The following is a 26,033-nucleotide window of genomic DNA, read 5'->3' as shown; positions in this document are numbered from 1 at the left end:
GGAAGTGGGACTGGTGGAAATGGGATGGGACAGGCACAAAGGCGGACTGAAGGGGAGCTAACCCAACATCTCTAATCCAAATACAGGGCTGGACCCCCCTCCCGCCCCCTCTGCCTCAGACCAACCACTAGAGTATGTTGCCCCTCGAAGCTGGCTCCCCCCTCCCAACTCTAGTGTAGAAGCAGCCCTTTACCCTTCACCAGCCTGTTTGCAGATACTGCTATGAAAAACTTGTACAAGTAGTATTTGCTAAACAAAACAGGCCGAGGTATGGTGGGGGGCACGGAGCGGATGCAGATCTTTTGTAAACATCTTTATTAATCTTGTATAAAAATAAGGTCCATGTAGAGTCCCCGGAGGTGGCGGTGGGTGGGGGGTTGCACTTTATAAGTTACACCAGGCTCCTGCTGAGGCTAGGTACAGTATGGCTATCGTAGGGAGAGGGTGCTGCAAGCAGCATTTGGGGGCAGGGGCCGGCGACTGCTGCTCCCTGTAGCAAGATGAGGGTGCACCGGCCCATCTGAGGTAAGCCCACGGCTGGGGACCACGGCAGAGAAGCTGCCAGGTCCCAGCCAAGCTGAGGACCACCTTCCTTGAGCCCCGTCTTGCTGCCTCCCCCAACCCCAGAGTCCATCTGCGGAAATAGGGGCTACAGCGAGAGGTCCGAGGTGACCTGCAAGGGGGGTCCCGGGGGTCGCCGGCGAGCGCTGCGGCGGCCTGTGTCTGTGCGGATGTAGGGCTGGTTCCGAAGATCTACAGAGAGGAGACAGACCCATTTACCCTTCAGGAGTCTCCCCAGGGCTGGAACTACCACTCCAGGACACAGGCCTTACCCTTCTAAGGGCCCATGTTGCATGCCTGTGGGAGGGGGCCTGTTTATGTTTACCAGACCCCCTCAAACACATCTCAGCATGCATGACCCAGGAGAGGACAGCGGGACTCGGCTCCCCTAAGGGCCCCAGAGCTATGGTAAGCCACTGGAGTCACAGGCAAGGCCACCCAGGTACCTGAGAGCTAGAGGGGGATCTCCTCTCCCAGGCTGGCCTCACAGAGGAGCCTGGATGTCCGCTTGCCAGTGCGGGCTGCCGTGAAGGGCACCGTCTTGAGCACTGAGGGGTAGGAGGGTGTAGGGGGGAGAGAAAGGAAAAAGAAAAAAGACAGAAAAAGTAGCAAAGAGGCAGTGAGGCAGACAGAACCCCAGGGTGGGGAGGTGGATGGAGGACAGTGTAGAAGGACAGACCGAGCACAAGACAGGCCTGGCCAAGGCCTCACCTGTGATGATATCTTCAATGGCCCCATCGCGGTCACTCTCATAGATGAGTGGCTCCTTCTGCTGCTTCCGTTTCAGCTCAGAGATGAGGTCCATCTGTTGTCGCCGAACCTTGGGTGGGGACTGGGGGGAATAGAAGGGTATGTAGCTCCAGTTCCAGGATCCCCCCCACACACATACCACCAAACCCTGTTTGTCTGGTCCCCCACAGTAAGCCCCCACTGCTGGCTCAACCCGAAGGAACCCATTTCCATCCCAGGCTACTCGCAGGGTCTTTAGGTAAAAATGAGGGTGGGGAAGAGGGCCAGATCTTTGGGATGAGGGCACTAAGCATCCCTACATCCCAGGGCCAGGCTCAGGGGCAGCTGCTTACCTTGGGTGCTGGGGCTTCCCCTCTGCCCGGAGTCTCAGCACCTGCCTCCTGAGCAGCTGCTTCTTTCTTCCACTGTTCCACCTCCTGCTCAGCTTTCTGAGGGGCCAAGGTTGGTCTCCATCAGCTGAGGTCTCCCTCGCCTACGCCGCTCCCCAGACAGAGGCAGCCTCCACCCCTCCCACTGCCCACATGGACAGTCTGCAGTGCCCTGCAGTGGTCCCAGCTTGCCTACCAGAACACATACATACCTTGTAGGCCTTGACGAAGCGGCTAAAGAGGGAAAAGAACATGGAGGGGGACGTGGTCTTGGGGTTTTCTCCAAAGTACTCCACCACAGACTCGTAGGCCTCCTGTAGACACAGCCTGTCAGCCCCATCAGTATGGACCCCTTGGAGCCTGATCACTGCTCTGTACCCCCCATTAAGGTACCAGACACTTTGTCTGGCCTGTGGCTCAAGACAGGCCAGACATCCCATGGACTGAGAGGCATCCCATGGACTGAGAGGCCCGGGTTTGATTCCCAGTCAGGGCACATGTCCAGGTTGCAGACTCGATCCCCAGCAGGGGGCGTGCAGGAGGCAGCTGATCCACATTTCTCACATCCATGTTTCTCTCTCTCTCCCTTCCTCTCTCTAAAAAATCAAAAGACACCAGCCTGTTCATCTCTGCTCCTCCTAGCAGGTGGCCCCTCACTCCTACTCCATCCCCCAAGGTGTCCTAGGTGTGGCCACGCCCATCCAAGCCTTGGCTACCTGACCCCAGCTAGGTAGCCCTTCTTACCTCCCACCCCACCCTCCTCACCTCCAGGGCTTGGCCAGCCCCAGCCCACCTGAGCTGTCTTGCTGTCTGCCAGCAGCTTATCCATAGTAGGTGAGTTGGTCCTCAGGAACTCCTTGAGCACCACGCAGTCATCCTGCCGCACAAACTCCCTCTGGGTCAACTCCAAGCCTCGCTGCAGGGAGCGCACATCCCCAAGGATGCTGTCCAGGGACACTGGTGGATGGGGCAGTAGAGAGAAAGGAATCAGAGAGGCAGCATTCTGTCCAATGGCATCCTGTAGTCTCCTTGCTTTCTCCCAACCCATATCAATCCCCAGGGCTGAGCTACTCCCCCAAGCCAAGGCCAGGGTTACTGCCCACCCATACCTGAGCTCGCCTTGTCCAGGAAGTGCAGGTCGCTGTGGAAGCCTGTGAGCTGTGGATACTTCTCAGCAATAACCTTCACCAGGTAGTGCAGCAGCGTCTGCTTTCGGTCAGTCGACTTCATCTCCAGCAGCTGCAATGACCTATTGTAAGCCACGGGCCACCAGCCTTCCCCCATATCCTAGGCCAGGGGACCCCTTCTCTGGCCCCTACCGCATCCAGACTCTGGAGCCGGAAGCCATAGGCTGCTCCACGCTTGCTGCTGTTCATGTAGTTGCCAAAGGCCAAGACAATCTAGGGGAGATGGGGAGAGCTGAGAAAAACCCCTGAAGTATAAATTGCATAAGAAAAGGTGGCAAAGAGCAAGCCCCACACCCAACCCAGTCCTGCACGGACTGCTCGGGTCCATGACACATGTACAACATGTGTACGTGTTTGACACGTGTGCAGGGCTAACATCACAGCACACCGAATTTTGTCCTCTGTTATTCCTACCCAAACTGTGCTGCCAACATCTCTTCCTAGACTGTGGAGTCACCACCTTTCTTTTTTTTCTTTTTTTTTTTCTCTTATCCTCACCCGAGGACATTTTTCCATTTTTTGTTCAGATAGAGCGGGAGGGAGAGAGAGGAAGAGAGAGAGAGAGAAACATCGATGTGAAGGGACACATCGAGTGGCTGCCACCCGCACGACCGACCAGGGCCGGGGACAAACTGCAACCGAGGTACGTGCCCTTAGCGGGAACCGAACCCGGGTCTCTCTGTAACGCAGGCCGACGCTCCAACCGCTGAGCCAAACCGGCCAGGGCGTCACCACCTTTCTAACAGTCATTTCTGCTGGTTCCCTGGACTCCACTAAGTAGGTGTGGGTGCTCTACTAATCACACCGTAATCCCCAGGCAGGGTCTGGGGTGTGATGCTGTATACAGGGTGAGGTAAAAGTAGGTTTACAGTTGTATCCACTTTTGAATACAATAATTAATAAATAATAATAGTTTATTCCTTTGCCCCACCCTGTACATGGCCCTCACTCCCACCCTGAGCCTGTATATGAGAAGTGGCAACATTGTGTTTGTTACATTCTAGGCCTGCAGATCAGGGCCTGCGTCTCCTTCTAACATGACCCAGAACAGGCAAGGAGTCTCAAGGGTGGGTGGTCCCTACCTCCCAAACCCTTGTCCTAGGCTCTTACCTCCAGGATCTGGCGGAGTTTGTCAGAGGACTTAATGGACATTGAGGCTGCAATGACGGCATTCAGTTGCTGGGGGTGGAATGGGGGAGGCAAGGTAAATTGGGGCTAGATGGGGGCAAGCCCACAGGAGGCTCAAGTATTCCCAAATGTTCTCTTGGAGCCTAGGCTTGGCCTCCCCATCCTCAACCCAGGCCACACCCACACCGCTCTGCCTGCCCCGCCCACACCGGCATGAGCAGCTGGACAGTATCCGGGAAGTTGCCCAGGAAGGTTAGTGTGGCCATGCGCTCTGGCAGGCGAGGGATGCGGCTGAAGCGCAGCATGAATCGGTCCTCCTCTGACAGTTCCTCCAGCGGCCGCTGCTCCCGCTCAAAGCGGGCGATAAGGCTGCGCTCATACTCCGTGGGCTGGAAGCGAGTCAGCAGCTCCAGGAAGTCCAGGCCAAGGGCCTGGAGGTCGTACCTGAAGGCAGAGGGGTAGGTATTGCCTGTTCTTGAGAGCAGGACTATCCCCTCCCCTTCCTTGAACGGATAAATTAACTTTAGTATTTGCTATTTGCCAACAGCTTCAGGAAACAAGAGGTAGAAGTCAAGGGAAGTTGGCAACTGGGAAGCCTGGGGTCCCCATCATTCATCAGTGGCAGATGTCCAACCGCAAATGCCTGATCCTAAGTGCCCACAGCTGGGCAAGGAGGCAGGGAGGGAATGGGAGCATCTCAGTCTGGGCATGAACTCACAGTATGGCCTCAATTTCTCAGGCTGAAAATTAGAACAAGGTTCCCCACCCTACTGCCTGACCAGGGTTGATATGAAGTTTGGTGGGCTCTGTCCCATAGTTGGGGTTTTTACTAGGATCTGCCTAATAGCCCTGACCTAGCAGAAGGGCTGGGCTCCCACAAGCCCAAAGCAGAGGTACTCACGTCTCGATGGCCTGGCAGATGCGGTCAGCCCCCAGGTTGCCCTTGCGCAGGGTGATGGCCAGGTTCTTGGCCCGGTTGGCCTCAATGAGTGTAGCCTTGCTGGGGGCCTTCTGAGCTGCCTTACCCTTGAGAGCACTGAGGTCCAGGCTGGGACCTTGGGACTTAGTCTTGAACTGCTCCTCAAAGTCACTCATGTCCAGTTCCTAAGGGTACAGGAAGAGGAGGCGGGGTTGGGTGAGCTGGGGTCTAGTATATTCCCGGCTGAGCACCATGCTCAGTGCTAGAGCCACCTATGAGCCAGGCAAGTCCCCTCCTTCTCTGGTGGCCACTGGCACAGAAAAAAGCCAGTAATCCAGCTTGATCACAGGCCCTGATGGGGGATACAGGGGAAGCACAGGGAGCAATGAGGAGGAGAAGGAGGAGAAGGAAGAGGAAGACCCAACCCAGGGGACCCAGACTCCAAGCAGTTATAGCTGAAGGAAGAGTTGAATTGGCTAGGGGTAAACAGGGGAAAGGAAGGTCCTTCTAGCCAAAGGGAACAGCTTGAGCAATGGTGAAAGAATACACGTCTTTTGAGAAACTGAAAGTGGAATTGGAAGGGCTGAAGCCCTGGTTGTTTGTGGGAAGGTGGTGGAGAGGGGCCTGAAAGGAGGAGAGAGGGGCCAGACTTGGGGGAGGGATATGCCCCTCTGCAGGAATGGAAGGGAAAGCCTTCAGGGAACGTAAGATTCACTAATCCAGTTTGGCTTACTGCCCACCCCTGGGCCTCTGTGTCTTCATCTGTAGAAGATGGTGAAGGAGATGACCACTCCTAGTGCCCAGCATGATCCAGGCAAGTCCCTCCTTCTCTGGCGCCCACACCGGCATCCAGCGAGGCCAGACTCACCTGCAGCACCTTCTCATCATTGAGCTCCGTGAAGACAGTACCCGTGATCTGGCTGGGTTTCAGGGCTACCCAGTTTAAGAGTGGCATTCTGAACTTGGTCTGGATGGGTTTCTTGGCCTTCACTCCTGGGACAAGGAGGAAATGGTCAGTATTGGGGCCAGAGAGGGTGGGGTGGCTGGAGGGAACCCAGCACCTCGGGACAGGACAGGCAGGAGGTAGTAGGAGAGGGTGTTAGGACAGAGGCCAGGGCCCCACCCTCCATTTTCCCCCAGCCCTGGGTGGTCCGCTCACCTGGGCCCATCTCTGGGCCAGGCCCTCCAAGGGCATCAGGTGGACCTCCTGGAGGCGGTGGGGGTGGTGGAGGCACCAGTCCATCTGCGCCAGGAGGCGGTGGTGGTGGCGGAGGGGGCGGGATGACTCCCGGCAGTGGCGGAGGCGGCGGGGGCTCTTCCGTGCTGCCCGGGAGGGGCGGGGCGGGTGGGGGCACCACAAGCGGGGCTTCCTGCTGGGAGGTGAGGCCGGACAGTGGGAGGGGTGGGGGCGATGGGGGCGGGGCTGCTGCTTCCAGAACGGGCTCTGCAGGAGCTGGGAGAAAACCAGAAAAGGAGGGGGAGAGGGAGGTGTCAACTTCTAGGCTTGGGCGGTCTAGTCTCCGTCTCCGCCTCCCCTCCGCACGCATGTGCACTGGTTCCGATTCCTACCCACCTACCTGGGCAGCGCCCACAACCCAAACCTACCTCTCCCAACTCTTCCGGCAGATGGTGTCCTTGGGCTCTCTCTCCGGGCCCTGGTTCCCCCACCTACCCCACCCCACTGGGAGTTCCTGCGCACCTGGGCTGGGGGAACCGGCGGGCACTCCCAGGGTCGGGGCATCACTGCCGCCTGGAATTGCCACAGCGACCGGGAGGATCTCGATGGAGACAGCATCCCCGGGTCCCCGAAGGATACGGATTAATCCCTTCTCCTCCAGCTCCTCCACCTTCAGCTCTAGGGCCGAGGGCCTTGCCGAGGCAGGGACAGGCACTTTCTCGGGCTCAGGTGGACGCCTGGAGATGCCCATGGCAGTGGAATCGCTGAAGCGCTCCTGCAAGCCCGGGAAGGGGTCAGTGCCACCAGCAGGCCTGGCAGGAGCCCTGTCCTCTTGCCAGGGTGGAGGGAGGTACCAGGCCTGGAAGCCCCCACTGGTCTCTTCTTGGGAGCCCATACCACCCTAGCCCGGCCCACACCCTCAGCCTTACCCGCAGGGTCTCCAGTTCCTTTCGGGCCTGGCTTAGCTGCTTTTCCAGCTCAGCGATCTTGGCCATAGACTCGTTCTCTGCGTCCCGAAGCCGCTCTGTCAGCTGTGGCACCCAGCACATGGTGAGTTCCCACCCGCTGCCAGGCACTGGCACCACCAGTGAGGGGGTGGCATCAGACGTGCTTGCCTGGAGAACTGGGGGAGGCTTCCTGACGTACTTAGCTCAGGGTGCCGGGTGGGCCAAGCCTGGCATTTGGACCCAGGTGGGTGAGGCACTGAGGGTACTAAAGTTCTCTGGGGAGGAGAATCCAAGGCACCACTGATGGGGGAGGTAGGTGAAGAGAAAACTGGGTGGGGCCTCAGGCTTGCCTGGCCATCCAAGTCAGGACTTGGGTCTAATCACTGGGAGAGGAGGGGGCCTGCCTTCTTCAAGGTCCAGCACAGTAAAGGAGCTCTATACTCGCTGAGAAAGACACCCAGAGAATTTAGAATTTAGATTCAGGTCAAATTCAGGAGCCAGGCGGCCATGCCCAATTCACACCTAGAGCCAGTGTTAGGCCCAGTGCCTGATGCTGGTGTGGGGACCGGGGGCCTACTATGATCTGGGCCGAGTTCAGGAGCAGCTCTCACCAGGGTCACCTGCTCCTGCAGCTCCTCCATGTGCTCCAGCACAGCATTCTTGGTCTCAGTGTCCTCCAGCAGCACGCCCACATCAAAAACATTGTCCAAGTATGCCTGGATCTGCACCTGCAGCTTGTCGCTCTCTGTGAGCCGAAGCCTCTGTCTCCCAGATGGAAGGATGGGTGAGGCCTGGTGTGAGGGACCTTTCCAATACCTCCCGTCACCACCAGAGCCCAGAGGAAGGGGCCTGAGTTCCCTTTATTTTTTATTGAGATATAATTCACTATTTTAAACTGTACAATTCAGTAGTTTTTAGTATATTCACAAGGTTGTGCAACTATTTCTACTATTTAATCCCAGAACATTTGCATCACCCCCCAAAAAATATCTGTCCCCATTAGCAGTCACTCCCCATTCTCTCCTCCCCCAGCCCTTGACAACCACCAATCCACTTTCTGTCTCTATGGACTCACTTGCTCTGGACCTTGTATTTAAAAGAATCATACACCTTGTGATATTTTGTGTCTGATGTCTTTCACTTATAAAGTTTTCAAGGCTCATCTATGCTGTAGCATTTTTCAGTATTTCAATCCTTTTTATGGCTGAATAATATTCCATTGTGTAGATATACAGTACCCTAGTATGCTGTTAATCCTGGCCTAATAAATGCAATCCCAAAGGCCCTGCTCCTCCAGGAAGCCTCCCAAAGGAATCAGAGAAGAAAGCGCAGGCCAGGAAGCACCAAGCCTTTCTGTCCACCTTCCCCAGGGAAAGGAACTCTTCCATGGCCTGGACCCATCCAGTGCGAGCCAGCTCTCACTCTGGCCCAGTAGCTCTGCACTCCCCATTATGTGCTCCCAAAGCCAGACGCAGGGCTACCTCGAGCTTGTTCTAGTGCCTAGCTCCATGGACCAGGTGCCTATCATGTGGCAGACACCATCCTATTGAGAGTCATTATTATCTGTAAGATTCTCGTGTTTTACAGATAGGAAAACTGAGGCTCAGAGAGAAGAGACCCATCCAGAGTCACATGGGCTAGGAAGTGGTAGAGCCAGGACCGGAACACTGAGCCATACTCTGCAATGGGCAAACGGTTGTCGGAGGGAAAGTGCAGGGCTCACCTCCAAGTACAGGTCCAGGCCCAGGTGGGTAAACTCATATTGCAGGAAGACACGGAAGTTCATGTTTTCCACTGAATGCACCACAATGTTGATGAACTGCATGCAAGCCACCTGGGGGGCGGGGGGACATGAGCAGGTCTATGATCCTCTGGGTGGGGGGTTCTCAGTGCCTTCTGCCCCCTCATTTACCCCCAAGTCTGCCACCTTCTTCACATTTCTCACTCCACTAACCCGGCTCCCGGCTTTGTCCCTACCCATATTTGTCCCCCATCCTCCAGCCTTCCCACCCTCCAGCCTTCCCATCTCTAACATCTGCCCCTCCCCCACCAACCATCAGTCCTCATACTTTGCAGGGGCAGATACCCAGACCCCAGGCTGCACCTTGCATCTGATAGTGGCCCAGTCCAAGCTGGGCTCCAGAGCTCACCATGAAGTCAATGTTGCTGTCTTCATTCCGGAAATATTCCATCAGCTTTTCAAAGCGGTGCTGCTCCCCACATACCTGGGTGGGGAGAATGACTGTCACTGAGGCCCCAGTGACAAACCTGCCAACCCAGCTCCCAGCTGCCACCCTTGTGCCTCTGTAGGCTCCTCTCAAGTTATCTCTAAGTCAGGCCATGATACTCTTCAGCTTAAAACCTCCACTCCCGCCCGATCTCCACAGCCCTCCCCTCACTCCTCCACTCTGGCCACTCTGGTGTCCTGGCACATTCCCACCTCAGGACATTTGCACTTGCTGGTCCATCTGTTTGGTGTGCTCTTACTTGAGAGCCATCACACCAAGTCCCTCACTTCCCTCACAGCTTTGCTCAAAGCTCACCATTTCATTGAGGCGTCCCTGACTTTTTCCTGCAACCAGTTCCCCCTCCCCCTACGGTATCCCTGACTTTTTCCCATAGCATTGATCTTTTTCTAACACACTATGTAATTTGCTTATTTATTATGTTGTTTATTATCTCTTTCCCTGCCTTATTTCTTTTCTTCACTAATCACTAATATATCTCAAGTGCCCACTCTATGCCTGACACACAGAAAGCGCTCGATAAATATTCATTAAAGAAGTGAATGCCCTGCGCTGCCTTCTGTACCATATTCTCAAGCATTTACTTCTCATGAGCAGCTTCTCCATCCTACACTGTCCCCACCTTGTATTCCCTAAATGTCTACCCAACATCCCCAACTTCCCTCAGCAGGGACCACAGCTGCCAGCATCAGGGCTCTAAGCAACACTAGAGGACAAATACATCTTTGGGTGGGCGCCTCCAGTACCTCCTTGAAGTTGTCAAAGGCTGCAAGGATGATGTCATGTCCTCCCCGCACCAGGCACACAGCCGCCAGCAGCTCCAGCACCAGAGCCTTGGTTCTGGGGAGAGAAGGGCAGGTGGTCCCTTAAGAACAGCAGGCGCCACAGCAAGGGTGGGCATGGGCCTGGCTCATTACAGACAGGAAAGCTGATGGGTGGGGTGGAATAAGCCTGAGCAGTAGTCATAAGAATGGAGGAACAGAGTAGGCAAGGGGTTAGGTAGCAAGAGAATCTAGATATGGAGAAAGGCTAGGGGCCGGGGCCTCACCTGGGGTTCTTGTTGTTGAGGCTCAGAGCAATCTCATTGACACAGGCTGGGTGGCTCATGACGAGGCTGAAGCCAGACTGTGGAGAAGGGAGAGTCAGCTCCTCGAGGCAGACCCCCAGGACTGCCAGCACCCTCCTGCCCCACACTCCTGGGACTGCCAGTGCCATAACCTCCTGGTCTCTAACTGCCCTCGGGCTTAGGACGTCCTTTATATCTACCTCTTCTGAGGCAGCAAAGCCTGGTCCTTCTTTTTAAATACCTTTTTGTCTATTCAAAATTCAGTGCCAGGACTCAGCACCTTGGACACAGTGAGTCCTCAAAGGCAGGCTGAGTGAGGGAGGACCGGCTTCACTAACCACTCCTCCCACTGAAATAACCCAGAGTGCCTGGTCGGGTGGCTCAGTGGATGGAGCGCCCTCCCATAGACTGAGAGGTCCCAGTTTGATTTCTGGTCAGGACACAGCCCAGGCTGTGGGCTCGATCCCCAGCATGCAGGAGGCAGCTGATTGATGTTTCTCTCTCATCAATGTTTCTCTCTCTCTCTCTCTCTCTCTAAAAAAGAAAAGAAAAGAAACAACCCAGTGCTGTTCTCCTATGGTGTCCAGCCTTTCTTTTTTTATTTTTACATTTTTTTTCTTTATTGATTTTAGAAAGAGGAAGGGAGGAGAAAGAGATAGAAACATCGATGAGAAAGAACATCTATTGGCCGCCTCCTGCATGCCCCCATTGGGGATTTGGCTCACAACCTGGGCATGTGCCCTGACCAGGAATTGAACCGGTGACCACTTGGTGCATGGGTCGAAGCTCTGCCACTGAGCCACACTAGCCGGGCTGTCCAGCCTTTCTTGGTGGGTATGCCTAAGTCCCCACATGAGGCATACCCATGCTCCCAATCGTGTCCAAGGTACTCTAGGGGAGTACCTGGACGGATCAGAAATCTGGCTTCCCCTCAAGACTGTTAGCTTCAAGACCCTAAGCCAACATCTAAGATCTCCAGGTTCTCCAGTGGAGAACAGGGTAGGACACACAGTTGATCCTGGAACCTCAGCAGCTTAGGCAGCCCCTAGGGAGACCTGGCTGGACGGACCAACCTGGTAGTTCATGATGGCACGCAAGCACATGATGCAAACGTGGACGTCATCCTTCTGGCTGACGATGCGGGAATTTCGCAGGGTCTTCCTGCTGTGGGCTGGGGTCAGCCTGGGTGGGGTGAGGAGGAGGCAGCAGGAGTCAGAATCTCAAACCCAGCTTCCCAGTCCCCCCACCACTCAGATGGCCTCTGGGAAAAGAGGGGGGGCACATCTACCCAACTAAATAGGCTGGCTGAGGGCTGGAAGGCCTCCTCAGTCCGTAGGCCTGGGGCCTGGCATGCTGGGGAGGATGTGTGTGGGGGTGTGTGTGTCAGGAAATGCTCTCCACAAGGCGGTGCTTAGGGCCACATGGGCTTATCTTCCATCTTGAGAGGTGGACTCTGAATTCAGACTGCCTTGCTTCAAATCCTAGCTCACCAGCTCACCACTTACAGTGCAAGTTACTTAATCTCCCTGTGCCTCAGTTTCCTCATTTGTAAAACAGAAATAATAATAATAGCACCTTCCTGATAGCATTGTTGGAACTATGAAATGAGCTCAGAACAGTGCATGGCACATAGTGCTATGAGTGTGCTTAAAAACTCTTTGCTAAAAATCATATGATTTTTTTCATTGTTGCAGATCTTGCCAATTGTGACTTCCACATCAGGTCCTCTTGCCAGTTCTATCACATATCCAACAACACTGTGAGCACCCCCTCCTCACTCTGTCTGCCACCTCACCCTTCTCTCATCATCGCAAAACTGTGCCTCTGAGTCTTTGCTCATGCTGTTCCCTCTGCCTGGAATATCCTTTGCTGCCCCCATTACTGCTCGTAAAGCCCATATCCATATCGTAAGACACAGTTCCAGCACCATCTCTTCTGGGAAGCCTTCCTGATGCCCCAGGCAGTGGCCCCCTCCCCTCTCAGAACTTGCAGACATACCTCCATGACAGCCTGTCACACACTGTCCCCTAGACCAGGGAATCTCAAGGGCAGGATAATCTGTCTTCTGAGCACTTTCTACCGTGACTGATACATAATAAATGCTTAAAAATATTTGTTCAATGAATGAATGAATGGATGAATGAATGAATGAATGAAGAAACATGTTGTAAGAGTTTAGGTCTAATATGAAGTTCGTCCCCTAGACCCAAAGTAGGAAGAGAGGAAGCTGGGCATCCACATGAGGCTCAAGGGCCATCTCCTTCCCTCTCTCTACCCCCCAGCAGGATGCCCTAAGTTAGGGTGGGTGACCTATCTGTGGCAGCTGAACCCAGGGGCATCAATTGAACACCTCACCTCACCCCACCCACCACCACCCAGAGACCACCAGGCATGCACCTGCCCCAGGCAGCTACATACCGGGGAGAAGGGGGGCACCTGGAGGCCGCATGGAAGAAAACAGGGGGTTAGATAGGTATAAGAGGGTCCCACGGACCCAGAAACCCCCTCTTGATACCAGACCCACCCAGATTCTAGCCTCTAGTTGCCCACCTCTGAAGGCTTATTAACACACCCAAGTCCCGAGCTCTGTTGGAGGCCCTTACTCTGATCCCCAGGGTCAGGCCACCCCTCCCACCACCCCTAAGGGCCCAGAGTGAGGCTGACTGGGTGTAGAAGTCTAGGGGTGAATTCTCCATTCTCCCCAACACCCTGCCACGGGGGCCCACATACTTGATGGTCAGGTGGCGACTCTTGGGCTGTGAGGCCAAGGATGAGGGTGGGCCCTTGCTGAGATCTTCCACTGACTGCTCCAGGGGCTTGCTCTTCTCTGGGCTTGGGGCCCCATTGTCTGTGCTCTCCATGTCATACCTGGGGGTCAGAGTGGGGTTGGAAGCCAACGCTCCAGGGGTACTTAAGAGAGGAGTGGGGGGAACTGAAGGGAGAGACATCTCTGTAGGAGAGACTAGTGGGCAGGAGGAGGAGGCTGTGTTCCTGGCACTGTGCTGGGCATAGCAGGGGAAGAGGGAACAGTGGAACAGAAGAGTAAGACACCAGGTCCCAGGTGGCCACCCCAAGATATATCCTTCCCTATCCATGGCAGGCCTTCAGGAAGAGGCTTTGCTCAAGGCCACGTGCAGGTTCCAGGGCAGGCTTGGGCTGCGCCGTGTGGAAGTGACCAGAGGGGTGGCAAGGCACAGGAAAGCATGGATCAAGACTCTGAGGAGCGGCTGTAGGGCAAGGGCAGGGGCTTACGTGACAGAGCACTGGGCGAAAGCCAGGTACTCGAGAAGCACATCCAGCCCACGGTTCTCCTCGTTGAGGAACTCCTGCACCCACCTGCAGGACACAGAGCTCTTTAAGTTCCAGCCAGGAAGAAGGTCCTGCCCGGAGTGGGCACACAGAACGACAAGGGCCCCTGGGGTGCACTTTCCCCCGGAAGGCACCAAAGAGCCCCAGTCTCAGACCCAGTGATGCTCAGGGATGCCCGGGGCACAGGAAGGACCCACAGCCCAGCCACGCCTCGAGAGCTGGGCAGAGTATGGATAGGAAAGGAGGCAGGGAGCTGTCCTGGACACCCCCCCTGGAGGTGGCCCCCAGGCACAGCCTGTGCTGGCAGAGTGGGGCGGGCAGGGGGTTGAGCAAGGGAAGCCCCAGGGGCTGCCTGGAAGCAGAGCTCTTCCCGGCCCTCCAGAGGGAAAGCTGAGCCCTGGCTCACCCAATGTGGTTTGTCCTCAGGGAGATCTCCAGCTCCCGCAGCACCTGAGTGGACTCCTGAACTCGCCTCTTAAACTGGGGGCCAAGAACAGGGGAGGCTGGTGGGTGAAGCCTGGCCTCCCACAGGCACACCAAGCCCTGAGAGAGCAGCCAACCATCCTCCCACAACTGGCCTTTCACGTTCAACCTCCCCCATCATCTCCACACACCTGCCCAACAGAATAAGCACTCTCAGGCTACACTTACTCCCTTGTGCACAGACACACAGGGTGCACACACATACCACCATGCACAGATATACAGCACACCACATACACATACCCGGGGACACAGGGTACACACACATTCAAACATGAACACCCCAGGTACACACAGACACCCATATCCAGACAGAAGCACCCTGGGTACATCAATATGAGGTACCCACACGTCCATACACAGACACATGGAGTGCACACATCTATACAAGCACACACACATGTGCCTGTGTGAGTACACACAGGATATGCAGAGGAACTTGTGAAAGTACCTGCCCAGGGCACTCTCAGTGTCCTATGAACACACACTCACACATGCACCTATACAAACACAGGGAAGTTTATACACACAGGTACTCCAGCTGCCCAGAGCTTGGAAGGTGCAGGGGAAAAAAGACAGAGAAAAAGGGGGAGACGTGTACCCCCAGGTTGGACATCCAATCCGCTGCTACCTTTCGGCTGACCCCACCAGTTTCCAGGTAACTCTTCAACTTGTGGATATAGGCTTCCGGGGGGTTCTTGACTTGAAACCGCTCCTGGGGAGATGGAATGGGATGTACAGGGAACTAGCCAGGGCAAATGACCACCCTTCCCCCGGTGTCCCATTCTCAGCTTTGACCTGAGGTCCCTGGCTGCTTAAGACCCTGTGAAACCCCAAAGGCATAACCAAACAATCCACCCAGACCACTCTCAAAGGCTCGGCCAGAGCCTAGGCTTTGCTTCCCACTGGGGCCTCACAGGCCACAGCCCTAGCACTGCCGCGGGTGCAGTATGGAGGGATCAGTCCTGCCATACACCCCACCCTGGAGGGGGGACTCAGAACAACCAGTAGGTGGCACCTTCCTAGCCCTACCCTCCCTGGCCCGCACCCCACCCACAGCTGGCAGTACTAGGAACAGGAACACGCTGGAGGGGACTTATGAAAGGGCTCAGGTCTCCCGCGGGCTGGGGGCCCCTTCCCCAGGACACTACCCCAGCTGTCCATTCACCTGAAACGGTAAGTACCATGCGTGCTTGTCCGCTGTGCTCCTCACTCCCCCGCCCCACCCAGCACTCCCGCAGCCACGCCCACAAAGAGGTGGGGGCCATACCAAAGGCCTCCTACCCAAAGGAGCTCCCATCCTTCCGAACCAGTCCCTTCAGATCGGCCCAGCCCTCCACCTCCCACCTATACCAGGCCTCTGAGCCCCAACCGAGGTGCCAGGCCAAGAGGCAGGGACCCCTACTACAGCTTCAAAGCCCTGGAGGCAGCTCCCCACCCTCTCCCTAGGCCCAGCCCCTTCTCCACTCCCTGCCCCAGACTCCTGTCCTGGCAGCTCCTCCCATCCATTAGCAGCAGCAGAAGGCCTAGCCTGGGCTCCCAGGGGACACTCCCTGCTCCCCAATCCCCACCCCCTGCCGCCACACCACAGGCCTTCCTCCCTCACTAAATCACTGTGGCAACAAGGCCCCACCCTGACCCAGCAGTAGGAGGGGTCCTCCTGCTACCATGGACAGCAGCCCCAAACGTGGAAGGGTCAGCTGAGCCAGTGAGCAGGAAGGTGGCAAGACCAGGCTCCTGACTGAGCACCAGGAGACAGGGGTTCTAGTCCCTGCTCCACCACTTAGTAACCAGTTGACTTCGGGGAGCTGCTTGGTTGATGGCAGCTCCTCTGGACCCACGATTAGGACAGTGATCCTGCCCACCTCCCCTGAGGTCAAAGGAAAATGTCCAACCCTGGGGTCACCCCTTCTCTCCCCAAACCCAGAGCTGGAGGGTTGACAGAGGCTGCCCCAGGAAGCTCAGAAGGACGGTGACACAGCCCAGCCGAAGTGGCGAGTGCCTGGACTAGCCCCTGCCAGCTCTTCAGAGGACAGACCCTGCCCTGCTCACAGCTCCTAAGGTCCCCAGGGGGGCCCATGTCAAGGAGAGGGAGATTCTGGAACCCTGCAGATGCCCCCAGTACCCCAGCACCCTCCCCAGATTCTACACTGGCCTCTGGGTAGGGTTTTGGCCCTCTGGGCAGCATGCCAGCCCCAGCCTGGCCAGGACAGGGCATCCCAATGGCTGAAGGGTCCTGGTACCCACCTGGTCACAGATGAGCTCCCACTTCTTCTCATTGTCATACTGGCACAGCAGCTGGACCTTGTCCGGGGGCAAGTTCATGCAGTTCTGGGGATGGAGAGGACAAGGTAAAGACCCTGAGCCTGGGTCCCACCAGGGGGTAGGGGAACATGGGCATTTTCGGGGAACCCACGAGAGTCCAACTCCCTAGTAGGTCTGTCATACACATGAATCCCTGTCACCCTGACCCCAGGAGATAAGTGACATTAGCAACAAGAACACTGAAGCACAGAGGGAGCACCCTGCCCTAGGCTCCACAGCTAGAAAACGACATTGAGATGTGAGCTGGAGTCTGCCTAACTCCAGGGCCCGCGCTCTGCCTGCCCACACTGCCTCCCTGGCACACCTGGCATGCAGGCAGGCGTGTAGTTCTCAGCCTAACTTCCTGGGACCTGAAGCATCTCCGGGCTTATCTCCCCATGTGTGATGAGAAGGTATCATCTCTTCTCCCATGTGGGTGAGAAACTAACAGGAGAGCCATCTGCAGCCAGACCCAAGTGTGGCCACATGCCACCAGACACCACGTGTGCACGATCCCAGCCCAGGGCACCAGAGTCTCAGAAAAACTCTTGCAATGACGGCAGCCTTCTTCCCCATCCCTCTCCAGCCCCTCCCACCTCATCACTTCTGGAAGGAAGGAGGTGGAGACAGGCCCAGGGAGCTGAGATCAGAAGGGCAGGGAGTTCCAAGAGGTGCATCATGGCTACGGGGGCGGCAGGGGGGATTCCAGGGGAAGGTCACCCAGCCACAGAGCCTGGGGAGAGCGGACAGCACGCTGGGTCTGTGGTGCTGGTGGCCCAGGCTAGGACTCCCCTCAGGGGCTAAGGAAACATTAGAACTGCTCTGCTGCCTGGGTCCGCCCCCCACCCCAACAGATGACATGGGTGCAGTGTCCCTGTCAAGCCCCCCCCCCCCCCGCAAGGGCATGCATGAGGTCCCACCTGGGATTGTGGAATCACCAACTGTTGCCAGCACTTGGAGCTCCCTGGACCCCCAGGACTTAGCATGTCTTCCTAATAGACCGAGACTACTCCAATTCACCCCAATTCAGTAAACCCCAGGTTTATTGAGGATCTACTATGTGTCAGACCCCAAAAGACAGTTCTTGCCCTCAAGGGGCTCCAAGTCCCCTCGGGTGATCTGAGAGGAAGCCCTGTCACCAGCTCACAGGGCCCTAAGAGGAGGCCACAGCTGGAACAGAGAGGGGGCCACACCCACCTGAGCCTCCTCAGCTAGCTTCCTGTCTGGGGTGTTGGGCCTAGTTCTAGGGCTCTGGCCAGACCTCGTTCCAAAAATCACTGCTTTGGGTCAGCCCCAGACCACAGGAAGCTGGGTGCTCTCAGCCCCTATTGCCTAAGCTTTCTGTCTGGGGCCCCGTTGAGAGGTGGAACTGCCCCCCCACCAGCACCCCCAGGCCAGCTGCATGGGGATATGTCATCCTTCACTCCCCTTGTGAAAGTGAGCCTGACTGAGGAAACTGCTGCTGTCTCATCCGTCACCCTCCCCCAACTCCTGCCACCTTGGGAGGGGCTGCCCAGGAGGAACCTTGGGGAGGGGCCTTGAGGAGGGTCCTACTGGGCCAGGGGGCTTCCCTGGTACCTCTCCCTCCCTCTCTCTTTCTGATCCTTCCAGACCCACCCCCACCGCACAGAGACCCAGGGTAGGGAGGGGCTGGGGGGCGAGGCTGGGGGAGGAAGAAGCAGGAGAGAGGACAGGGGACAGGCACTGACAGGGAAACTAGGGCAGTGGCCAGAACCTGAGAGGAGGAAGGTGGCAGTGGGGAAGTGAGGGGGGTGGCTGAGCCTCAGAGGGGACAGCCACTTCCCAACATGGGTCTTTCCGGGCCCTCACCCACCCTGGCAACCTGTTTGGTTCCTGGAACGGTCCCAGTGGCGCTTCTAGAGGCAGCAACTAACCATAATAATGACCCCAACAGCTGCGGGAGCCAACTCTGCCTGCATGCTCTCCGTGCTGGGCACTGCTCTGAGCCCTGCACGCCGATGGCCACTGCCCACCCTCACCACCCTCACTGGCACCATTACTATTCCCATCTTACTGGGGCAAGCACAGATCAGTGACCTGCCGAAGGTTACACAACTGGTAAGAGGGGAGCTGGGCGGGCTCTGAGTCCAGGGTTGACGCTGAACCCGCACCCTCCTCCAGTCCCCCAGGACAGCCCCATGGTTATTAGTGGGGAGGGGGAGGCCTCCGCTGGAGCTGGCACACCTGTCCTGACAGTGGTGGAGAGCAGGGCACCCCTCTGCCCCTTCCCCACCTGGGCCTCCTCAGGCCCCCAGGCCCACACGCCAGCCTGCCAGACAGGCTAAATTTAGGCTCCGAAATCAGAAATAGCTCTGACAGCGCTGAGCGATAATTAGCAGCTGTTCCTTGGCTGTGCCCACCGAGGAGACGGGCACCCTAGGGAGCAGGAGAGGGGCCAGTGGATGCCACTTACTCTGAGTGGGGTGAGGACATCCTGGAAAATAAGAACAGAACCTCAGACCCAGGGCCCTCGGCAAGGAGGCAGCCCTATGGGGTTGAGCGCTGGGACACAGAACTGTGGCTGGCAGAGCTCGAGTGGAAGGGAAGGACAGGGAAATCCAGGTGTGTGTGTGTGACTTGCCTCCTGTGAGGGGGAAGGGGCAGCTAGGAGGCAAGACCCAGCTCTGAGCCCACCAGCCCTACTGCTTCTTTGCTCCTTGAGCCTCAGTTCCTTCCTCCATAAAATGGGCACACTTCCCTCCGGCCTCAGACTCACAGAGCTCCTAGGAACACCCTGTGAGAAGCTGTGTTCTGGTGTAATAATAATACTCTTTGGTGATGCACCACAGTGAAGAGGCATTTCACAGATTGGGGGGCTGGGGGAGTTGATCTTTGACCTCAAGGTGAGGGATCATGTGGTGAGTAGAAGTAGTAAAAATATCCAGATAAAGCAGGCCCGTCTCCAAGGCTTGGCACCCTTCTCCTGCTGCCCTTTATCTTCTAGGGTGTAGCCAAGAAAAGGAGCTGATTTCCCCACATTTCTATTAGAATGTTTGGAGATCAGTCTCCCCCTTCCCTGCCCCTTGCGAGGGGCGAGGATGTCCTCTAGCCTTGCTCACCCAAGGCCAGCCCCTTGCAGGTTTATACCACGGCCTCTCCAGTGCTGACATCAGGAGGTATCCCTGGAGACTGAAGGGGCCCCAGCTACATCTGGACACAGCCACACCCTCCAGTTTCACTTTCATTTGAGCTGAGACTAGATCCAACCCACCTGCCCACCCTCTCCCTGGAGGCCTGCCCTTCAAGCCCCAGGATGCCCTTGAACTTGGGCACCAACCTGTCTCCAACCAGCCCTGCAGCAGTTCCTGGATGAGCCTGGAAGTGGCCCTGTCCCCCAGCCTCCACTTCTCCATCCATCTCCCCCCACCCACCCCTATTTGGCCTCAACCTTGGTTTCAGAGCTCTCAGAGTATCTCCAAAACACAATCAATTGTATCCACTTAAAAAAATTCTGCCATATAGATTTCCTGGGGCTCCTATAAGCAACCCCAGGCTTACAGGAGAGGGTTGTGGGGTAAGCCGGGCCTAGGAGCAAGTGCTGAGAACCCCAAAAAGCTAACAGCTTCTCCCATCAGGGTTCGAGGGTTCCTAGAGCAGGGACAAGGGCAAGCAAGGCGGGAGCCAGGGCAGTAGCACTGCCCATAGAGCCAGGCTGGTAGGAGAACAACAACAATAATAAATATGCCCGAACACCCAGTGCCAGGTTCCTCCTGAGTGCTTTACATCAGTGAACTCATTCAAACCTCAACAACAAGCCTACAACATTGATACTATTACAATCCCCATTTCGCAAACGGGAAACTGAGGCACAGAGAGATTCAGCCACTTGCCCAAGGCAACTTGGCTGGAAAGCTAGTAAGAAGATTCAGTTTCCTCTGAAGAAGGAGCACTGAGGACTATGAAAATGGGGGTTCTGGTCCCCCAGGGTTTTCTGCAGACAACCTGTCCCCAGGCCCCGTCTGAGGAACCAGGAACAGCCAGCTCCATTTCCTGCCACCCAGCACCCTACACTTCCTGTTGTTGCCCACACTGAGCTCTTACTCACTGGGGAACCCCCCCCACCAGCACACCCTCTCTCAGGGGGAAGTGGAGGCCTCCCTGCCCCCCTCCACATGTGCACAACTACCAGCTACCGTTAGCACCAACGCTGCCCCACCCTCCAGGAGAGGTGGGCCCTCCCTCTCGTGGTTTCCGGCCATGAGACAGTTTTCGGTGTAGGCCCTAGGCCCCAGTGTTGCTGACCTGCTTGGTGGCAGGGAGGGCAGCCTGGCCCATGACGGCTAAAGACAGCAACTTTGGTTGGTCTTGGTAAAGGGGGGGCGGGGCGAGCTGGGCTCTTTCACCTAGAATGGCTCCAAGATGGAGCAGACCAGACCAACTCCATCATCATCCCCTGCCTCGCAGTGGAGAGTTTACTGAGCACTCGCTCTGTGTCCGGCACTGTGCTAAGCACTCTGTTTAATCCCCTGAACTCTACGCAATCCCTTCAACAGTCCTAGGAGGTTGGCATATGCCATTGTTGTTCTCTTTTGACACAATAGGAAAACTGAAGCTCAGAGAGGGTGGATAACTTGCTCAAGGTCACCAAGTGGCTAAGACAAAATTCAGTCCCCCAAGTTGCGTGACCCTAAAGCCCAGGAGGCCACTCTGCCTTTTCCAGGAGCGACCCCTGACCCTTTCAGAGGCAGGAAGTCCACGCCACCTTCCAGAGCTGCATGTTCCTGGGGAAAACGCAGAGGTACCCCACCTGCTCCTGCCCATTTCACCAAGCTCTTTACCAACTGGCCCCAGATGTCACTGTGAATCATGCCTACCACATCCCTGGTTCCAGGGTCAGCACATGCCAGCCCTCCCTGCTGGGAACGTCATCCCATAGCCTCTGCCCAGCCCGACATCTGACCGCAAGGCCACAACTCCATTGGGATCCTCTGTGTGAGACACCCCGAGATGGGAGGATAGGGCCTGAGCAACCCCACAACTACATGCCCACATACTTCATCTGCCCCACCCAGAGGAGGAGCTGGTCAAGGAGACAGTCTCAGAGTCTCAGTCACAGGCCTACAGGATGGAGGTATCCACGTCTGCTCTCTACCACCAGCAGCAGCAGGGAAGGGGTCCAGCTGAAGGCAGCATCCCAGCATCCACGCCTGTCCTGACTTCTCTATACAGCCTGGCCAAGTGCCCATGACCCCGGGCACATGCAAAGGGCACTCCAGGTGCTAGGACCCAACAGGCAAATTCTTCTCCAAGTGGTCCAGCCTCCTCTCGGGTGCCAGCATCACTCTTGGCTCAAGCACATCCCAGGCACCTTCCTTTGATCCCACTGCACCAAGATTACTGGCTTCTCCTGCCCAGACAGATCAGAGGTGTCCTGTGCCTGGCCATAAACATGGCCCTTTTGGCAGACCTGGAAAGAATGCCTTGCCATCCCAAGCCCTAACCCTGGCAGGGGAAGGCCTAAAGGGGCTGGAAGCACCAGCCCTAGGCATGGCGTAAGAGAGGGGAGAGTGCAGAGCGGGCAGGCTGGTTTCCCACCACCGCAGCGGGCCCATGCCACTGGGCAGCCATGGCTCCTCCTCTGCCACTGTTGATAAGGCAGCAGCTAGAAACCCTGGCTCAACCTGCTCTTTTTCCCTACCCCCATTTTAAGCAAGGGCACCCCTTTCTCTTACAGCCTTCTTGGATAAGTAGCCACCATCACCCACCAATGCATGGGAGAAAGGCTATGCATGTAGAAGGAAGAGCAAGCTCCCTCATCTCCTTTCTGGCTGTGGGCCATGGTGGGGACACCCCTCACCCACAACATGGGTCCCAGAGCCAGGAGCAGAGGAGTGGCTTGGGGTTTCAGGATCCTACTCCCTACCAGGGATAAAAGGGCCGAGCTTAAGGGGAAGGAAGAGGTTCCCTGGGGCCAAGTGACTAGATCCCAAAGGAAGGGCTGTGCTTCTCCCATCAAGACTGGGGGTCTCTGGGAGAGGTAGCCCATCACTCTCAGCAGTCTGAGGTTCTCTCTTACACATTCACTAAGGACAGGACTCAGCTCTGGCCATGGAGGCAGTGCTCAGATGAAGGTGTGCCATGCACTACCCTTTGCCAGGCCTGTGGCTTTAGCTAAATCTTTAGCCGTGGACAACCTCAAGCAGGGACCAAGGCTGCCATCCCAGAGTGGAGCTCATGACCCTGCTGGTGGAGAGTGAATAGAGCCAAGTGACCTTGGGTTGAGCACATTCTGCGTATACAGGGTGAGGGACAGACTGACCCCTCCCTGGGAAGAAGATGAGATGTAAACACATTGGGGCTCCTGGGGGCTGGAGTGGTGCTGTCCTAGATTTCTACACAGCCACCACCCTTTTCGCACCAGGACATCCTTTAAGACCCATCTTGGGTCCTCCACCCTCCACACCCTGGTACTTAGGGACTCCCAGTGGCATTTAGCGTCAGACTCAGCCAATCTGAGCAACGGCCAAACTGCCAGCAGAGCAGCAGCCAGGTCCTACACATGCATCAGAACCTCGCCATTTGACTTCTGGATTTTCCACTGGTCTGAATTATTCACATGGCTCTTCCTCATTGGTGTACGTAACAGAGAAGGAATTGGGGCCTGCACCTCACCCTGACAGCCAGTCCCATCCCCATCCATAGATACATACTTGGGAGGAAAGACAGACCCAGGTCCCCCCAATCAGGCTGGCAGGGGTCCAGGGATCCACCAGCAACTCAGGCTCCCCAGATGGCCCACAGACACTGTCTCTCTTCATTCTCCCCCTCCTCATCTGCTCAGCTCAGCTCAACTTTGCCAGGCCATGGGTTTGGGGAAGGGGGAGCAGGTGGAGGGATGGGGTAATCAAGGCCTAGCCTGGTGTGAGGTGTTCTTCATAGTCCTTCCTTCTCCCTTAATTAAGCAAGACACCTTCACAAGGATAGACCAGACCCCACCCCATAGCTCCTCCAAACCCCTCCTAGCCTTTCTCCTGGGAGGGGGCAGCAGCCAAGATTTCCAGGAACTATTAGGAGGAGCCATGCAGAGGATCTGGCAAGTAAGGCCTAATAGCCAGGGGAAGGGAAATGATGTCAAGGAGGTAGAGGGGATAAGAACTGAGTGCTGCCACCAGCCAGCGTTGCTCTGCTATCTGCGCCTCCTTGGGGCCCCCACCCTCAGACCTGCAGTGCCAGCCGGTTCAGACTAGGAAGCGCCTCTGGGAAAAAGCACGGCCTTATTCCCCTGTCACCCAGTGTCCTGCAAGGGAGCTGACAGGAGACAGGCCACCAGGCAATTAGTCAAAGAAGGGAGCCTGGAACAAGGTTGAGGTGGGGAAAGGGAAGTGAGAATAAGTGACCCTTTCTCCTTACTTCTTAGGGAGACCCGACTTTGCTCTGGGGCCCTCACCCACCAAACACATCTTAACTGCCTGTAGGCTCAGCTTGAGCTGATGGCTCCCTCCCCAGTGGCCTGGTCCCCAAATCCCCAATTCCCCAGGAGCAGGTGACAGTGGACAGCATGGGGTGCTTCCAGTCTTTTGCTCTACATCAAGCCAGAGTGAGCAACCCATTCTGAACCCACCCTTCCTAACCTTAATCCCTTCAGTGGGCAGGAAGGATGCCCAAGATAAGGACCCACAGACAACCTCTCCCAAATATGGGGGATGAAAAAACACAGACATCCCCTAAGCATGAGCTGACAATCCAGCTCCCAGCAGCCTAGGAACCAACAAATCAGGACCAAACACCTCAACTGGGTCTCCAGCTCCCAGGAGGTTAAAATGTAACCCCTTCCATCTTTGACCCTGAGACACAAGCAGGTGCTCCAGATCCATGCCTGGTGTCTGGGCCTGTGTGCAGAGGAGAAGGGAGTGTCCCGGGAACCCCTTTCCGTGCTCCACTCCCAACTTGCTCACAGGACATTTTTGCTTATACCTTTAGACCCAAGAGCACAGGGGTAGGGGGTGACTGGGGGAAGAAGACGGGGTGATTGAAGAAGAAAGTTTTGGGGTGAGTGCTAAGTCACTCTGAAAGAAGCCACTGCCAGTCCCACCCCGTACAGGGCAGCCTCTGGGCTGGGGATCTCCAAGCGGTACCTGAGCCCCCGGGGGCGGGGACGCGTGCGGAGCTCCTGCCGCCCCCCACCCCCCTGCCTGCGCCCTGTGCGCGGCAGGTCACACTCACCAGGACCCGGTTAAACCTTTCCTCCAGCTCTCCGGCCGCGGGCATCGGCTGCTTGGGTGCCGCGGGCTGCTTGGGTGACGGTGTGGCGGGGCCCGCGGGCTGCTCTGCGCTGCCGGCCGCGTTGCCCATGGTGGTCCCCACCCAGCCAGCCAGGCGCCTCCAGCCTCGGAAATCCAGCTTTCCGGGGGGCGGGGGACGAGGCTCCCGGCCTGGGGGGTGAGGTGAGCAGCAGCTGGCAGCGGTGGCGGGGGCTCGGCGACGCGGGAGCTCGGCTCAGCGGCGCGCAGGGGCCGGGGCGCGGCGTCCCATCGCGGCGGCCCCGTCCGAGGAGCAGGGCAGCGAGCTGCGGGGTGGGGGGAGGAAGTCAGGCTGCAGGCCGCCGGGGCCAGAGGGCTGGGCCGGGGGCAGGAAGCTGCGGCGAGGGCTCCCCCCTCGGCGAGTCTCTAACTTCTGCTATCGCTCCCCGTGCGCGCAAACCGCGTTTCGCCGCCGCCGCTACGCACCCAGCCCCAGGGGGGCGGGCTGGAGGGAGGGGGCGGGCGCGGGGTGCCGGCCGGGGGTCCACCGCAGCCATGGCGCGGCGGGGAGGGGGCTGCCGACCCGGTTCACCTGCCGCAGAGGGGGCGGCCGGTGCCGCTTCACCTGCCGGAGCGGGAGGCGACCGAGGCAAGGCTGAGGCGGCGGCGCGCAAGGCAGCGCCTCCGGGTCCTAGAACCGCAGGCTCCTCTCGCTCCGAGCCGGGAAATCGGAGGGGTCTGGGTGAATGGGGTCACGGCTCGGGGCCGAAGGGGCCAAACCTCCGAGTCGAGGATTGTCAGCGACTGTGAGCGCGGCTTGCAGACCCATAACAGGACAGCATTGGGGCGCGAGGACTGCGTCCCCCTCTCGGGTTCCCGACTAAGGTGGGAACCCCCTTCCAGGCCCCCCACCTCTTGTTTCTCTTCTCTGTTTAGCCCAAAGATCTGAGGACCAGAGGGAACCATCTGCAGATGAGAACCCCAAAGCAGGGCGAGGGGCGCAGACCCAGTCCACCGGAGAACCCCTCCCACCCTCACCCCCACTTCCGAGACCTGTCCCACCCTGGACCAACTCTGCGCCAGTGCCAGCATCCCCAGTGGTTTTAGAATGCGGGCGCCCTTGGAAAAAGGCAGAATTCCAGAATCTGGGGACCACCAAGGCGGTCTCAAGGAGAAGCGTGGGGGCTGGGAATGGAGGATGAAAGCTTGCATCCAGGCTGGGAAAGGAGCAGGCACTGCGGGGGTGGGGGGATGGATCTCCTTGACGCTGTCACCTCCAGGGACTTAAGGTAACCTCTCATCTTGGTGAATAACAGTCTCTGATATCTGGCAATTACAGGAATACTCCAGAGGTCTTCTATCATTGATCCTGACAATGACCAAGGAA

The 26,033-nt window shown here is 57.1% G+C and overlaps 1 protein-coding gene across 4 annotated transcripts; it reads right to left on the bottom strand.

Annotated features, from left to right (window-relative positions):
• Positions 1 to 306: 306 nt before the first annotated feature.
• On the bottom strand, positions 307 to 24,758 carry FMNL1 (formin like 1). 4 transcript variants are annotated; one of them, XM_036267974.1, is made up of 27 exons: positions 24,630 to 24,723; positions 16,389 to 16,472; positions 14,743 to 14,856; positions 14,065 to 14,138; positions 13,602 to 13,685; positions 13,080 to 13,217; positions 12,768 to 12,785; positions 11,423 to 11,531; positions 10,332 to 10,408; positions 10,030 to 10,123; positions 9,188 to 9,262; positions 8,761 to 8,871; positions 7,649 to 7,798; positions 7,020 to 7,121; positions 6,613 to 6,865; positions 6,073 to 6,366; positions 5,782 to 5,906; positions 4,896 to 5,098; positions 4,204 to 4,438; positions 3,977 to 4,045; positions 2,999 to 3,079; positions 2,789 to 2,918; positions 2,473 to 2,636; positions 1,892 to 1,993; positions 1,644 to 1,739; positions 1,273 to 1,393; positions 307 to 753 (listed from the first exon to the last, which is right to left on the bottom strand). In XM_036267974.1, the coding sequence occupies exons 1-27, from the start codon at positions 24,672 to 24,674 to the stop codon at positions 650 to 652; spliced, it is 3,252 nt and encodes a 1,083-aa protein (XP_036123867.1). In that variant the 5' UTR covers positions 24,675 to 24,723; the 3' UTR covers positions 307 to 649. The 4 variants fall into 4 exon arrangements, with proteins under 4 accessions (XP_036123867.1, XP_036123868.1, XP_036123866.1 ...); XM_036267975.1 differs by having other exon boundaries at positions 14,773 to 14,856; XM_036267973.1 differs by lacking the exon at positions 12,768 to 12,785 and having other exon boundaries at positions 24,630 to 24,758.
• Positions 24,759 to 26,033: the final 1,275 nt, after the last annotated feature.

The sequence above is a fragment of the Molossus molossus genome, unplaced genomic scaffold, assembly GCF_014108415.1.
Source record: "Molossus molossus isolate mMolMol1 unplaced genomic scaffold, mMolMol1.p scaffold_m16_p_19, whole genome shotgun sequence".
In the NCBI taxonomy this organism is placed as follows: domain Eukaryota; kingdom Metazoa; phylum Chordata; class Mammalia; order Chiroptera; family Molossidae; genus Molossus; species Molossus molossus.
The sequence above is the reverse complement of the archived record's forward strand: the minus strand, read 5'-3'. Positions and strand labels throughout refer to the sequence as shown.